At 40.5% G+C, this 14,913-nt stretch overlaps 2 protein-coding genes across 4 annotated transcripts; one reads left to right on the forward strand and one right to left on the reverse strand.

Annotated features, from left to right (window-relative positions):
• Nucleotides 1–146: 146 nt before the first annotated feature.
• c3h11orf68 (chromosome 3 C11orf68 homolog) lies at nucleotides 147–1,822 on the forward strand. Of its 2 annotated transcripts, XM_084924611.1 has the most exons (3): nucleotides 147–262; nucleotides 342–405; nucleotides 868–1,822. In XM_084924611.1, the coding sequence occupies exon 3, from the start codon at nucleotides 911–913 to the stop codon at nucleotides 1,652–1,654; it is 744 nt and encodes a 247-aa protein (XP_084780737.1). In that variant the 5' UTR covers nucleotides 147–262; nucleotides 342–405; nucleotides 868–910; the 3' UTR covers nucleotides 1,655–1,822. The 2 variants fall into 2 exon arrangements, with proteins under 2 accessions (XP_084780737.1, XP_084780736.1); XM_084924610.1 differs by lacking the exon at nucleotides 147–262 and having other exon boundaries at nucleotides 280–405.
• Nucleotides 1,823–1,841: 19 nt separating this feature from the next.
• rela (RELA proto-oncogene, NF-kB subunit a) lies at nucleotides 1,842–14,428 on the reverse strand. 2 transcript variants are annotated; one of them, XM_084924609.1, is made up of 11 exons: nucleotides 14,252–14,428; nucleotides 12,437–12,472; nucleotides 12,130–12,263; nucleotides 10,271–10,416; nucleotides 9,162–9,253; nucleotides 8,674–8,808; nucleotides 7,989–8,093; nucleotides 4,602–4,817; nucleotides 4,437–4,517; nucleotides 4,247–4,330; nucleotides 1,842–3,918 (listed from the first exon to the last, which is right to left on the reverse strand). In XM_084924609.1, the coding sequence occupies exons 1-11, from the start codon at nucleotides 14,256–14,258 to the stop codon at nucleotides 3,110–3,112; spliced, it is 1,845 nt and encodes a 614-aa protein (XP_084780735.1). In that variant the 5' UTR covers nucleotides 14,259–14,428; the 3' UTR covers nucleotides 1,842–3,109. The 2 variants fall into 2 exon arrangements, with proteins under 2 accessions (XP_084780735.1, XP_084780734.1); XM_084924608.1 differs by having other exon boundaries at nucleotides 1,842–3,921; nucleotides 14,252–14,427.
• Nucleotides 14,429–14,913: the final 485 nt, after the last annotated feature.

Consider the following 14,913-nt stretch of genomic DNA (forward strand, 5'->3'; position numbering starts at 1 on the left):
GCATGTCGTTCCGCAAATGCAAAGAAAAGAAGTACTTTTATTTAACCATAGTAATGGAACCTGTTTATTTTTAAAGCTTAACAAAATACAAATGTGGGAAACTTACATATTTGACTTGTACACATACCGAGGAACATGCAAGTTTTTTTTAAAAAGTCGCTGAATCTAGTACAGCATAACTTATGTTTAAAATTATGTTATAGCAAAACGTAAAAATATATATTTATATCACGTGTTACATACGGTCGAATTTGTGGACGAGGTACGTAATTTAATTGATGTATAAATAATTATTAGTTAAACTGCCAGCCACCTGAATGGATTTTGGCTCTTGGATACAGAGGAGCTGCTGCGCTTATGCGGAAGATCAACACCGAACAACAAACTTCGACATCTACGGCTAGAGTAAGCCTTTATGTTCAAAGTTTAACATCGACGTGCGATTATTTACGTTTTGAATGGGAAAACTGTGAATGTTAAAGCGTCAGTTGTATTCAACAGCTGGCTAGAAATGGCTAGCCAGGACGAGTGTGTACATTTATAAAGACGACTAGCTTGTCGGCTAGCTACAACAATGCTAAAGCAGTCAGAAAGCTGTTCTGCGTGTTCTTTGACATGTCAGCTGTAGGCGGTATACTGGGGTCGATAGCAGCTTTAGTGTGAAACTGAATCAGTGGTAGATATACGCTAACTTTCGCTGTTGTAGCAGGCTAGCTAGTAGCATTCATAAGCAATTCAGCTGTCCACTTCTGTCGAAGTTTGGCAGGGTTGTAAGCTAATAAATAACAGCAAAAGGGTTGTAAGCTAACACAGAGGCTAAACCAGTGGTTTTTATACAAATAATAACTGCATTCTTCAACTCAACAGGCAGGCTTCAGAACTTGTTTACTCGTGTAACTGCTATACCATTATGGAGGAAGAAGAGGGCCCTGTTGATGGCGAGATGAGGACCCCCTTTGCGGCAGAGACCTATGCTGCTGAAGCCATGGCTGCAGACATGGACCCCTGGATTGTTTTTGACTCTAGAAGAACTCCCAGATCCGAGTTTGATGGCTGGTTGGAGAGTAACAGGCCCTCCCAAGTGTCCAGATTTGGAGACGAGGAGGGTGGCGTCAGCCCTGTGGGGTGGATTGCTGTGGTGGGCCCAAACCACTGCCCCAGTGGTGCGGATGTCACAGGACTCCAGGAGAGTTGGGAGAAACTTTTGGCGAGTTCCCGGCCCGTCACCTTCCAGACAGTGAGGGAGCTGGCCCTGAACCATAGGGTACTCTCAGGCAAGTGGCTTATGCACTTGGACACTGGTTTCAAGTTGGACCACGCTTGGGAATGTGTGGCAAGAGCAGCCCTAGATGGCAAGATCTCACTCGTTAAAGTCAGCCCATTTGACCGCAAGGCAGAGGGCAAGCAGGTCATTTGTGCCTATAACCAGAACTTCACTGATGAGAATGAGGTCATAAGGCTGGATTCGGTCATTCGTGCCACAGGGGTCAAATGCCCTCTCTCCTACAAGCCAGATGTGTATACATACCTGGGAATCTATCGGAACAACCGCTGGAATGTTTGCCCCACCATATACGAGAGCAAGTTCGACCTGGAGTGTGTGCCCAGGCGTTCCCACATCATCAACAAAGTTACCAATCTTGAGGTAACATAAGCCACTCAGACCAAGAGAGGAGTTTTGCTGTAACAGTATGTGAAGAGGTGCGTGATGATCCCAGGAGATGGGTTGGACAGTACAGTCCTCTGACTACAACTATTTAGAACATCATTGGTTGAACTCCGATCACAAGTTCATCCTTTTTTTTTTTTTTTTTTTTTTTTTTTTTTTTTTTTTGAAAAAAAAAAAATCCAAAACACTAAATTTGTCTCTTCTTTTTGTGTTGTAAAATTTTCTGAATGACCTGAAACACTTTCAGATTTTTTATTTTGTATTGAAAATATTGTATACAAGAATAGTAGTACTAACAAGATTCTAACAGGCTCGAGTGCCGGGAAGAAGACTAATATCCTTGATTTGTATGCACATTTTCAGAAGATCCACTGAAGCACTCCTTGTTGCCATTTTACATTTGTCTCTTGCATTCAGCTTTATTTTTTTCCCCTTTGTACTGTATAACAGTTACAGAGTTGCAAAGTAAAATACTCTTTTGAAAATCGTCTTTATATGTTGTGGTATTTATTGCCAAAACAGTGTTTTGTATGTTGACAAAGTCTCATTCCAAAAAAAAAGCACAATTATACTACGATCCACTTTCATAATACACGTAAAAACATAATTACATTTCAGTAATGCACCTTACTGCAGAGTATAGCAAGTCTGAAACAGCTGAGTTAAAATGCAACCATTACTGATAAAATAAGTGTAGAAAAACTGATTACAGAGCAGTGGAAACTATTACCACATAAAAAGCACAATCTCTAGTATAAGCACATATATAGTAATGTTGCTTGTTTGATAAATGTACACCTTCATTTTGTTTCCAAGACATTCAGATAGTTTGTGTTAACCTTCAGAAAACAATGGTGCAATCCAAAGAGATTATTTTTTTGAAAAACGGACATAATCTGTGTAGACTTACCTCTAGATCTGATTACATATATATGAACCCTTTTGTATAAAGACAAAAAAAGAGACAAAAGCTGCACATTTTTGTGGCCACAGCTACCAAAATTGTTCAAATGACAGTACAAAAACATGCTTAACATGTTCCAAAAATAATCACCACACCAGATACCTTTATCAAAGTACCCATGCTGTCTGTCTTCTTAAAACATTCGCTGGAGAATCTGTCTCCACCATCAATATGTTGACAGTGACCTAAACGTTTAGTCACAGATGCTGGACATGGGTTTCACAGGGCATGAAATCTGATCACCTACATTGTAATTTATTGTAATTTATCAGACAAACTATACGACTGGGCAAGGCGTCAGACTGAATACCATAAAGTCATTGCTGGTATTTTAAGAAGTGTGTCCACAGTGAGCAGTGCTGCTACATTCGGTCTCCTCTGCCTACTTCCTTTTTTGCCTTACAATAATAAAGAAGTTTTAGTCCTGATGGCCACAGGGGAAGATACAATTGGTCTTTGGAAAAATGAAAGAAACTTTAAGTCGGGTGTCCTGACACAAACCCAGCTTGGCTTCCACTGTTAAAAATGGAAATAAGACGGTCCTCATCAGCAGACATCAACTCATCGAAGTCTTCGAGCATTTGGTTGTTATTGGGTCTGCTGTCTGTCATGATTTCGTTCTGGAGCAGATGCACAATGCTGTTGGGGTAATTCATCCAAGTGCTTCCTGGGTTGCTGGCAGGGTCAGAAGTATTCTGAGATGCTGCACTAGTCTGGGCAGCGGTAGAGGAGCCCGAAGGGCCAGTCGGCTGACATGAAGGATGATTTACAGCAACAAGCTGGGGGTTCAGAAGATCCTCCAAGTCATCCATGTTGAGGCTGTCCAGGTTGACTGGGACCTGGCCTTCAGTGAAGCTAGGGAAATCTGGGATATCGTCATCAACAAATGGTGGCTCTCCCCGGAACTGAGTGCTCTGGAGGGCGAAGGAGTTGCTTGTCTGTGAAGAGGCCAAGTTTACTTGAGAAGCTGAGGGCTCCTGCTGGGTGATAGTCGAGGAAATGTTGGGGAAGAATTCATGAAGATCTGACAGGTTGACCGTTGAGTAGTCCTGATTGGAAGTGGAAGTGATGGTAGAGGAGACGGTGGCCGGTGATGGGTTCATTGAAAAGCTAGACACTGGGTTTGCTTTTGGTTGGGAGCCCAGGGCTGTCATCTTCCACTGGTTGGCAGGAGCTGCTGACATGTTGGAGGCTTCTACCTTTGTCTGCTCAGAAAATAGCTGGCCTGGTTGGAAGGAGTATTGGGGATGTGATTTTGCCCCGGTGGGACCAGTGGGCACCACAGCTGCTGCAAACACAAGCAAGTGATTTGAGAACTCACTGCAGAAAATCCTTCTCACATATTTCACATACACAAAGTTCACCGCTAATGACTCAACTGCTTTAAGACAGGAAGACGAGGAGATTGAAACTAACACCAATCTAAATTACTGTTTTATTATTTAGAGTATTATTTATTATAAGCGGACATTAACTATCATCAAATTACATTTGCCAAGCATGACAATTTTTGAATGAATCCATTTGTTAGTTTGTGTAAAAGATATCAGGAAGTAAAGTAAAATGTCTTCAAACGAGTTCAAATAAGGAAGGAACATCTGCAACAGACTCACCAGCTTGTGGGTTCAGTAATGGAGGCTTGGCTGTCAGCTTTCTCCTTGATGGGTTTAGGTGCTGTCTATCTTGTGGAGTGGTCACTGAAATGTCAGAAGACGTCTTTATAATACCGTGCTTAACAACAGTGTAACCATTATCCAATTATACTATGCTCAGCTGACAAAAAAAACAACCTTATTAACCTACCACTAGATAGCAAGGGCCCTAGCTTCAGGTTCTGGAACATATCTCCTGTACGCTTTCTCTTCTCACTCAGCCTGTATTCATCTGCCAGGGTGGAAATGATAAAGAAGTTAAATTTGAGAAAAGATGCACATATTCAGCACATTTTCTGCATATTATATATTTTACCTGGATCTGATGGCAGGTACTGGAAGTCCATTGGCTCACTGACTTCTCGGTCAGAGGGCCGCCGGAGCTGCATCTTGACTCTCACTGGCTCAGTGAGGTTAGTGTCACGGTAGGGCGGAGTGCGAAACACAATGGCCACCTGCCTGTGGACATCAGCTTGGGAGAAAGTGCCCTTCCCCTCCCAAGAGTCTTGGAAGAAACGCACCTCGATGTCCTCTGCAGGGAAACAGAAAATGGCAAATGTAACAACATACTGCAGTTGGTGATGAACTCAAAAAGAATAATCAGATAATCGGGCACTAACTCGCCAGCTTCGGTGCAAAAGCAGCTCTGATGTTTTTGATTAACAGAGAAAAGACCCCGGGGGTGTTACATCACATTTGCTGCTACGCAACACTCAAGTTTAACAACAACTTAGAAGGCTCGCAGCCAGCTTCAGTTGTTAAACTTCAACCAAAAGGGTTGAATGTTCAAAGCAGATATGTGACAGCTCCGCTCGTTGTGAAAGTAGCTGTGTGACAGGCTCCCAGAGACAGCAGGACCAAGAGATGAACTAGTACAAAATTCAGCCTTCTCACAATCTTTTTTCGCAATGATGCAATTTGTATCCAGTTTAAGATGTATCAAATTATACTCAGGGGAGCATCCACATCCAAAATACAAAGCATATATGCGTGCCATGATCAAACAGCAGCAGATAAGTGAGGGAAGAAAAAAAAGGCTTTTATAATGAGCATAAAGTGATCACTTTAAAAGAAACGGTTGTACAAAAACTTGAGAAAATAGAATTCCATTTTCAAAGGTAGTATGTGTAAACAGCAGCAGTTACAGCTTCTCATTAAGTTCTTAGAAAACTGGAAAAGAATGAGAAGAAGAAGAAAGCTTTAACTCAGTACAAAAACAGATTAGGTGACTGCTTTGCATTGTGTTACACACAGCAGCTTCCCTGAGATGCAATGAAATCCCACATGTGGAACAAAGGCACAGTCTGAACCCAGAGGTTTCTGAAGTGCATACATGATGCTTCAGTCAACCTTTTTTTTTTTTTAATTTTCATCATCACCTACAGCAGTTTCCTAGCAGCTAACATTAGCACTCCTTTGGAGTCATCTTTGTGTCCACCTAAATCAAGTCCTTGTCACTACTTTTCTCTCATTGCTGCTGAGACCTGCTGCCTGTTGCGGCTGAAAACAATCTCAGTGAGTTCAAAGTTTGCAGACAGGAAAAACCAACACACAATAAAATAATTCCTCTGATCATTTTTGGAGACTGTATTCTAGTGGGGAGGTAGAGCATAAAGCCCGATCCGGAGGGGAGGTGTGGGAAGCCAGATCGAGCGCCCCCTTCCGGCTCTCCTCTCTGCACTCTCCTATCTTGTCTCTTTTGTCTTACTTCTCTCTATCCCTTTGAAGAAGTGAGGCTCCATAAATGCTAAGGAGGTAAGTATTATTTCTCAGTTGCAGTGAATAGATAGGAGAAAATAAACTGTTGAAAACTAAACAGAAGAAAGAATAAGAGAAATAACAATTTAACATAAACCAGTGACACACTCCGGGACCTGATCAACCCTGGCAGGGCCTCCTTGGATGAAGGTGTCTAGTGATAATGGCTGAAACACACGATGAATCCAAGGTCCACTACTGACAATGTGTCCCAAATCTTAATATGATAATTTAGATCAGATCTCTAATCCCCCCAAAAATGTCAGATTAGCTTGGGTAAAACACCAAAGGTTTCTGGGCTGCCTTTCCTCATAACAGCCATCCCTCAAGATTCTCGCCATTTAACGCAATGCATTATCAGGGACTACAACATCTAGTCCTTTTACTGAATTAGCAAGTTACACCTTTCCCATTTAAGACAGTCGTTTGATGAATTATTAAAGTGTAACTGTAGTGTATTATAGTCCAATATCTTGATTAATGTGGCTTTCAAGTCTATTAATGGGAAGCAGTGACTAGCAAATAGAATGATCTGGTTCCAAAGAATTCATAAAACATGGGATATAGCACTACATGCTATATTACAATATTAAATCAATCAATAAATAACATAACAACAGCTGGTAGAGTTGCTGGTGTTACTTTCATTATGAGAAAAATGCTTCATCAATTGACTTTCGAGACCGAGCCGTTATTTATCTTTCCTTGTCTACAGTTAGCCCAGACAAATTTCAGTTTTCCATATCTGTCTGACATTAGCCAACATTAATTAGCAGTCAGTGTGCAGTCATTCAAGAATATTCTCATTGACTGTACAATGGGCAGTGTTGTTGACTGCGCTGTCTGACATCTATAAGCTTAATGTTCACTACATGTTTACTTAGAATATCTAAGTCACAGCATGCCAAAGAAGACGTAGGAGTAACACACATGGTCAAAGAGACTAGTAAATCTTTTTATTACAGGTGACCTGTATTATAATGTTCAAACAATTTCTGTGCTTATTGCTTGAGGCTTCGAGTATAGACATATCAGTATTGGCATATTTGACCTACGTATGTTCATTAAGTGGCAGCTTTGTTGGCTCTGGCATCAGCTAGCAGCCTATTCTGTATCTGAACAACAACAAAAATGATATCACTGTGTAAACTCACTGCTCTGGACAAACACAATCGTGTTATTCCTTAGTTGTTTCTCTGAAGTGGAATCTGTCAGATAATTTGGCAACCGGAAAGGCAGTGGTAGAAGTAAAACTTCCAGATAAAAAAAAAGCGAGGGTAAAGAGGGTAAAGCTGATTTAGTTAATCTGGAAAGAACAGATTTTTTCAGTGTGACCAGTCGATTTTTTAAGAAATACAGAAAATTTTATTTGAATAAGATATCCTGAGGTTGACTCTAAGAAGACACGGTCTTGCTCTACTTAACGTTGGCTAACCATGTATGTCCAGTAAAAAAGTGGACTTGCTGTAACTTAAAGGGGAAATGAGCACTGAAAGCCTCAGCATGTCTCTCTAACACGTGTTTGTAAGTTGCATTATGATATAGGACGAGTCAGTTTAGTGTGTAATGACAGGTAGTCTGCCTTTTTTTAAACCTTTTTAATATATCCATTACATGCATAATTAGCACATCTGCTGTTTTGAAGAAGGAAACTAAGCCATGACAGCTGCTGTAAAAAATGGAAACCCAGTCACCTCATATAGTATATTTTATTAAGTGAGTCACTCTTCTATTTTGAGACCACTTGCTTCTAACTTCTTCTCTTCTCACACAATCTTCTGTGGGTGTAAAGGACTTACACCATTTCCGCTCTACATGTATTGCAAGTTTTACATCTGCTTACTCAGTCCTGAGTTCTATTTATGGATTATTCAGTCTGAAAGTGTAGGTTTAGTTGTGCTGTGTGCCGCTGTGCTCTTTCGGTATCTGTACAGTAACACTGTACCTTTTTGCACTTTGTCACACAGCAGAAAGATTTCATCCCCTCCTTTGCAGCTTCCAGAGTTGCGGTTGACTCTGCAGATCTTTAGCTCTGCTGTGTTTGGAGCCCCTGCAAGACAGAACAAAAGCCTTTATGTGCCCATGAACACGATAGTAGTGCAACACTTAAATATCACACAAATGCTAAATGCACAGTGAGGCCCGCTCTGGCTGGCACTTCGATACTTGGGTGGCTAACGTCTCCGTTTTATTTGGCTTACTTTGTCTACTTTTTTTGTTTGTTTGTTTTTAAACACAGACAACTGACATTTTTCGAAAGTGAAATTAAACTTTAATTTTTCAGCTGTTTGGAGAAACACACAGATGTATGTATTTGATCCACAAGTGAGTCTGTGGTGATGTCTATTTCTTGTAAATACCTTCAAACTGAGAGGAAACATTAATTTGCAAAGAGGAACAGAGAATCACTGAGGGCATGGAAGGCTGCAGGACATTTGGAAGTTTTATAGTCGTGATTATACGTGTGAACGTGCTGGTACAGAGAGCTTAGACTGATACTCGTCTCTCTACAATGGTACAGTACTTACTATAAGCACCTCTTACCTTATATTATTAACATATAAGAAATATGTATATCAGCTAATTTGGTGCATATGCATTTCTGTTCACGTGTGCTGTGTTCAACTCACTGTTGTCATAGATGGGCTGTGATACCACAGGCTCCAGAGGATAGAGCTCCCCTGTAGAGAGAGTGATGGAGGCCTGGAAGCAAAGCCGGACTGAATTTAGGTCAAACTCTTCCTCCCACACCTTAGCCTCAGGAACTGTATCCAAGAAAGAGAAGGAAAAGGGCGTGGTACGCAACACACAATAAAACACTCAAGCAAACCACTGCATCCTGGCATACTACTTTTCAGCACACAGCCACCACCCGCTATCGTCTCAGTAACAAACATGAAGTAGAATTTGCTTAGTGTTGCTGATAAGAGTTGACCATACAGAAGTTAACGCATAGCTGCTGCATGAGAAGAAGTCAGTAATCCAAATTAAGCACATGATTACAATTATCCGCCAAAATGATGTTATCATATCCTTTAAGGACAAAGGTAGTTAACATAAACATATGGCAATCACTAAAATCTGTGGTGGAGACTCATCTCTAACTATAGCCACTTACTGTTAAAGGGGTTATTGTTTGTCTGCAGTCTACAAGTGATGGCCTCATTTACATCCTTCTTCTTCACACATTGTATACCCAGGTTCTGAAAACTGAAAGGACAAAAAACAAAACAACTTTTTAGACATTTAGCAACACAGTTCATGCAATGATCTTTTGACCCAGTTTACTTTTTCGGTTAACAAACTAGTAGGCATTGCACTGCTACTTCCTGAAGTATTTGCTGTTCTTGACTTCTACCCCATATCTTCCCTTATTCTGGCTGCACTAATGACTGTGTTTGAACTGCTTGTGTCCAGTACCTGCATTATACCTGCATTATAACCTAACCTAATTATTATTATTATTATTATTATTTTAATTATTATTATTGTTGTTGTTAGTCACAGTCAAATATAGTTTAACAATTAAAAAAAGTTGTTCCTAGCATACAGATTTTTTATGTACTTTTCTGGGTTATTTAACATGATGTTTTATTAATTTAGACTCCAGGGAGACTGTAATTAGAAATAACAGTGTAACGGTTTCCCTTTTATAACTCGTGTGGTGATCTAGAGCAATGATCAGGATATAAACTGTTCAGTGTGAAAAACAATTGCCTAACATAAGCAAGTGCAGTTGCTCATGTTGAATCACAGTGCACACATCTGTCTGCAGTACAAGCTGATTTGTTTGACCTTTGTCACTGTTTCAATGAAGACAGAAAAAAACTGTCATGTCTTGCCAGGTATATGGGTTCAGTAGGTTTCAACATATCTTATCAGTCAGTATTTCCACTTCAGAACCAAATTGGGAATGATTTGGGTTTTTTTTCCAACTTGTGGAAATTTTGTTCTGATTGTAATACAGAGGAAATGTTAACGCTTTTGTACTAAAAAAAAGTATTCTGTTAAAGTTTTGCTCATCTAGACACCAAGCAAGGTGACAGTACACACGTCATTTTCCAGAACCAATCAAGGGCTAATCTAGGTCAGTCACTGCAAAACTCCACTTTGCATTAGCCTGAAACTGTAGTTTTCCTCGAGACACCGTAGCTCTCTGTATTGCTTTTTTTCCTTTAGGTTTCTCTGAAGTGTCTGATTTTATCTTTACATACAAACTAGTCCTACCTGTGTATTCGTCTCTCCTGCAGGTCAGCCTCATAGTAGCCGTGTTTGCAGTCTTTTCCAACCAGCTCATGAGGATGAGGCTTGTAGGGTGAGTTCTTTGTCACCAATGAAATGCGAACACGCAGGGGGCCGCTGTAGTTGTGCACCTGTCCATAAAAAAAAACAGAGTTTTACTGATAGAAGGTTCAGCCATAAGGGCACTTGCATTGTCTACAGCTTAAACAAACTCACTGCATGCAACTTGCAGAGAAGAATCACCGGTTCTGATACACAAACGTTGGTCTGATGACTTACTGGTGGTGCTGTTCAGTTTAGGGTCTATGACTAAGTTGTTTGCAATGCTTCACCCCATTAATTCAAGTTAACGAACTGGACATCTCAACTATGTTTATAGTACTGAAGCCTTCTAGGACATTTTTAATATTGTCCTAATATTGTCCTAGTGCCTGTCTGACAGGTCCATTCTTCAGTTTGGGTTTATGACTTTGTACTAACAGATGCACCTTGCAAACCAAGCTTGTTAGCGTTAGCTGATAACATCACTCCATTCTTTCATAGTCCAGAATTAATTTTGCCGATATTGTAGGAAAAATGTTTTCTTCTGGAAATTACGTTTTCAATTGAAATGATCAACACAATTGTTACGATCCAATGTTGTCAGTGTTTTGTTTTAGGCGTGACTGTTATGTGTTTCCTGTTTTACTTTGAAGGTCTGTCTTATCTCAGTGTGTTCAGTTTACGCTTCCTTGTCTCGTCAGTTCTGATTTGCCCCAGCTGTGTTTCCCTCCTGTTGTCCATTCCCTGATTGCTCCCTCTATGTATTTAAGCCCTGTGTTTCAGTTTGTCATTGTCGTGATCTCCCCCTCTCTACTAGCCTCCACCATCCAACAAATAGCATGAGCTTTTGATTCGTTTTTTTGATAGAGTGTCTGTGCAGAGTGAGTTGCAAGTTTAACCTCGTGTGTGTGTGTGTGTGTGTGTGTGTGTGTGTGTGTGTGTGTGTGTGTGTGTGTGGCGTTAGTACTTCAATTTTGTAAATAGATTTGTAAAGTAGCATTTTAGATTGAGTATTTTGTTCACCTTGTATATATTGTTCACTGCAGCAGCCTAGTAGGCGTGAGAAGCCATTTTTGTTGATTAAGTTTTCTCCTGTTTTTCATGTAGAAAGTTAGGTAAGTGAATTGTCTTTTGTTTGGTTTTAATTTTGTGCAGGAAAGCGTAGGGACCATTAGGGAGTTTTGTTTGTTATTTTTGGCACTGCTCACTGCTGAAGCAAATAAATGGCTGCTTAGCACTTTAAAAGATATTGTTGTTTGGGTTCTTGCTTGGGTGGAGTGTGAGTGGGCCAACGTCTTGTTGTGTTCAAGACACGCCTAGACTAAGAACGTAACACAATATATATCCTTTTTTTTTTTTTTTTTTTTTTTTACATGAAATGAGGGAAAGCAGAGAATTTCAACCAACAAACCACCTACAAGCAGTTGCTTCTTATGCACACGTGTACATTCTGTTGTGATTTAACTAAACTTCTAACGTCTGATTCTCCTTATCCTAGGAAAAGGATAGTATTTTTGAATAATATTGGATTTCTTTCTTGCTTCATCCATCACGCATACACAGTCTGTGTTCCAAACATTCAACAGGAAAAACAGATGTTTCAGCTGGAGAAAGCATTTTTTTCAGCACTGACCTTCTCCACCATAAATGTACAGTTGACGTACATGAGTCACTGTGGAAACAGTTGCTGTGGTTGATGCACCTGTTTTACCTAAATCTTCACCAATGTGTATATTATCTGTAATGTAAATGATATTTAATGAATTGTCGCTAAAACGCATTAGTAAGTTGTGCCAACTCACCTTGATTGCTGGGTGCGTCTTAGTGGTGTCATTGCTTTTTTCTCCGGGGATGCTGCCAGCAGACCGTCCCTCACACTTGTATCTAAATCTCATCCCCCTTTGCTTTGGCTGCTCGATAATCTCTATGTAGGGAGCTGTTGAGGAAAGCAAAGGCATTGTGTCATTGTGAAATACTGCTTTACTTGTGTCAGTGTGTCAACACAGACAGCCTCATCGATCGTCACTACACCCGAGGGTAGAAATGTTTACTCATGAAATCGCTGCAGAGAACATCAGTAATTCTTTTTAAAAAGGAAAGTGTGCTTACCCTGGTTGAGCGGGGTAAGGCTCCATCCATATCCAGCTGTGGTGAACAGAAACAAGAAAGGAATTTAACCAACTTATTGAGGAAAAACTGCAGGTTTTCCATCTACGACTTACACGAGGAAGCACGCAGTGGTGGTGGAGATGACAAAAATAATAGAAAACAGATTTGTTGCATATTTGTGGTTTAGTCAGAGTTTGTCATTTGTGGTGAGGTCAGGGTGGAATTCTACAGGAGAGTGCAGCGTCCAACGGGGTCGAAGGGCGCCGAGATACAAGGGCCTCCCAGCTAAATATAATCTCTGGTTGTCATAAACCACTTGCCTGCAAAGCTACCAAGAAGGAGACGAAGTGCAGAAAAAGGCAAACAATGACAGGCAGGGCTTTTAATATTGGTGTCAGGTTACCAGCTTTGTTGCTGGAAGCCTTTAGTGCAGGGTGCACTCCAGTTTCAGGCAGTAAGTAAGGTGTGACACTGGGTGAGTCGATCAAAGCTCCACCCATCAGCAGGCAGGAAAGGTTCAGTTCAAAAGCTTGAGTAGAGTCCTTTCCATGCTGTAACATGTTCGCTTTCTAGCCTTAGCTCAAAGACATTATTCTTGCTTTTTAGGTTCTGATCATATCTAAAATGCCAGAATAATACTGAATGAAGAGGTTGTGTAAAGCCCCAAAGTGAAGACTAAAAATAACAAACAAACAAACAAAAGTTGTTGTTTGTTAAAAAAAAAAAAATGGATGACATGAGTCTGTAATGACTGCATTTTGACCACTTATGTGAAAGACAGTCTTTTCTACTTACCGAGTCTGGATGATGTGAAAGTGAAAGCACATACCCACAATGACCGAAAGTTCATTAATGACTGAATTAAGAGCATCACAGCTGAGGCCTTCGATACTGTTGCTAGAATCACTTTCATTTTTACTGACCGAACAAAGGGACATACTTTTATGATGCTCAGTCAGATGTTGGCTGTTTGTCGTGCCAATATCGACAACCAAGACAGAGATAAGTGACACTTATCAACAAACATAATCTATTTTAAGGTTTATAACATTTGCATAAAGTGTGGCTGCACTCTAAACATAGGAAGTCAACAGAACTCCATTATAAAATCTCGTTTGTTTATGGTTTAGCCTAAAGGCAAAGGTATATATGGAATAAAATAGAAACGGGGGCGGCTGTGAAATCTTCACAGTATCTGCATACACATGTTCTCCTGAACACAGAGCTTATTACCACAATTTCCTATCGGAACCGTTTTTGTCAATTAAAGCCGGAGTGGGCGGTTGCTAAACGCGTCGCCCAATTAAATACGACTTTTTTTTTTATTGAAAAGAACGTTATACGCTGGTTTTAACCAGGCCGAATTTAAAATACACTATTCACTGTGACTGACAAGCTTTTGAGAGCGTGATTCACAAAAAATATTTCCACTTACAAACAGAAAAACATTAAATGGCGAGAGTTCTGAACGAAGTTTCAGTGGCTAGAAGGAAATCTCTCAAGAGGACAAATCCCACAGGCCTCTTGGCAGCGCGAGACTTGTTTGGTTCGCTCCGCTCGTGCCAGTTGAGTTGTCCACAAGCTGAGAAATTCATTCAGTTAAACATCAAGTTTCTCTCGGCTATCTCACATGTATGCGATAAACCAAAGTTAAGTCAAACTTCTGTCTGTACGTTAGCTTACTATCCGGGAACAGACTCCTCCTGTTGGCGCAAAACCCAATGATAGCGGGGCTTTCCCTTGTGCGCAAAACAACTCCCTGTACAGTTTCGCCTCCAGTGTCTGAGATGAGTAAATAAAAGCAGCTCCACTTACGGTCCATGGCTGTGTCCAAGTCCAGCTCACGCTCCTCGATATCCCCCGCTGTTTCTCAATAATTTGTATCTTATTTTAAGCCAAAAAAGAGCAGGAAACACGGCACTACAGACTCCACGAAGTTCTTGACAGAGCCGCTCTGTCGCCTCCTTCGCTCCACCTACGTCTGTGTACGAGAGTGTACAGTTAGTAAAGCCGCAGACATAGTTACGTTCATGCTCACGGGTTTTCCGGTAAGGAACATCTATTTGGGAAGCGATGTGCTGCAACTTTGTTGTGCAACACGCCTCTCGCCAAGTTGCAGCAACTGCACAGTACGTGCTTTATTCTCTTCATTGCGATGTCTTTTTCTCACACAGTAGGCATTGTTTTTGTGCCACGTTTATTACAAATGCAGAATCTGAAATTGGATAACCTTTCGCTGATAACGCCTTTTATTGACTACTTAGGCAGCTACTAGCTTTATCCCCAAATGTTAAATTAATTAATCGAATTTATAGTGAACTAAAAAAATCAAAACATGGCAGATTTTTTTGGGTAATTTTCAAGATAACGGAAATAGGTGTGAACAGAACAATAACTTGGTTTATTTTATTTTTTTTAAAGCCAGCCACTGCCTTTACCAAGTCTCCAAAATTAACAATAGTTTGTTTTCATGGTTT

This window comes from Perissodus microlepis, chromosome 3, assembly GCF_051167445.1.
Source record: "Perissodus microlepis isolate ML-2025 ecotype Zambia chromosome 3, ASM5116744v1, whole genome shotgun sequence".
NCBI lineage: Eukaryota > Metazoa > Chordata > Actinopteri > Cichliformes > Cichlidae > Perissodus > Perissodus microlepis.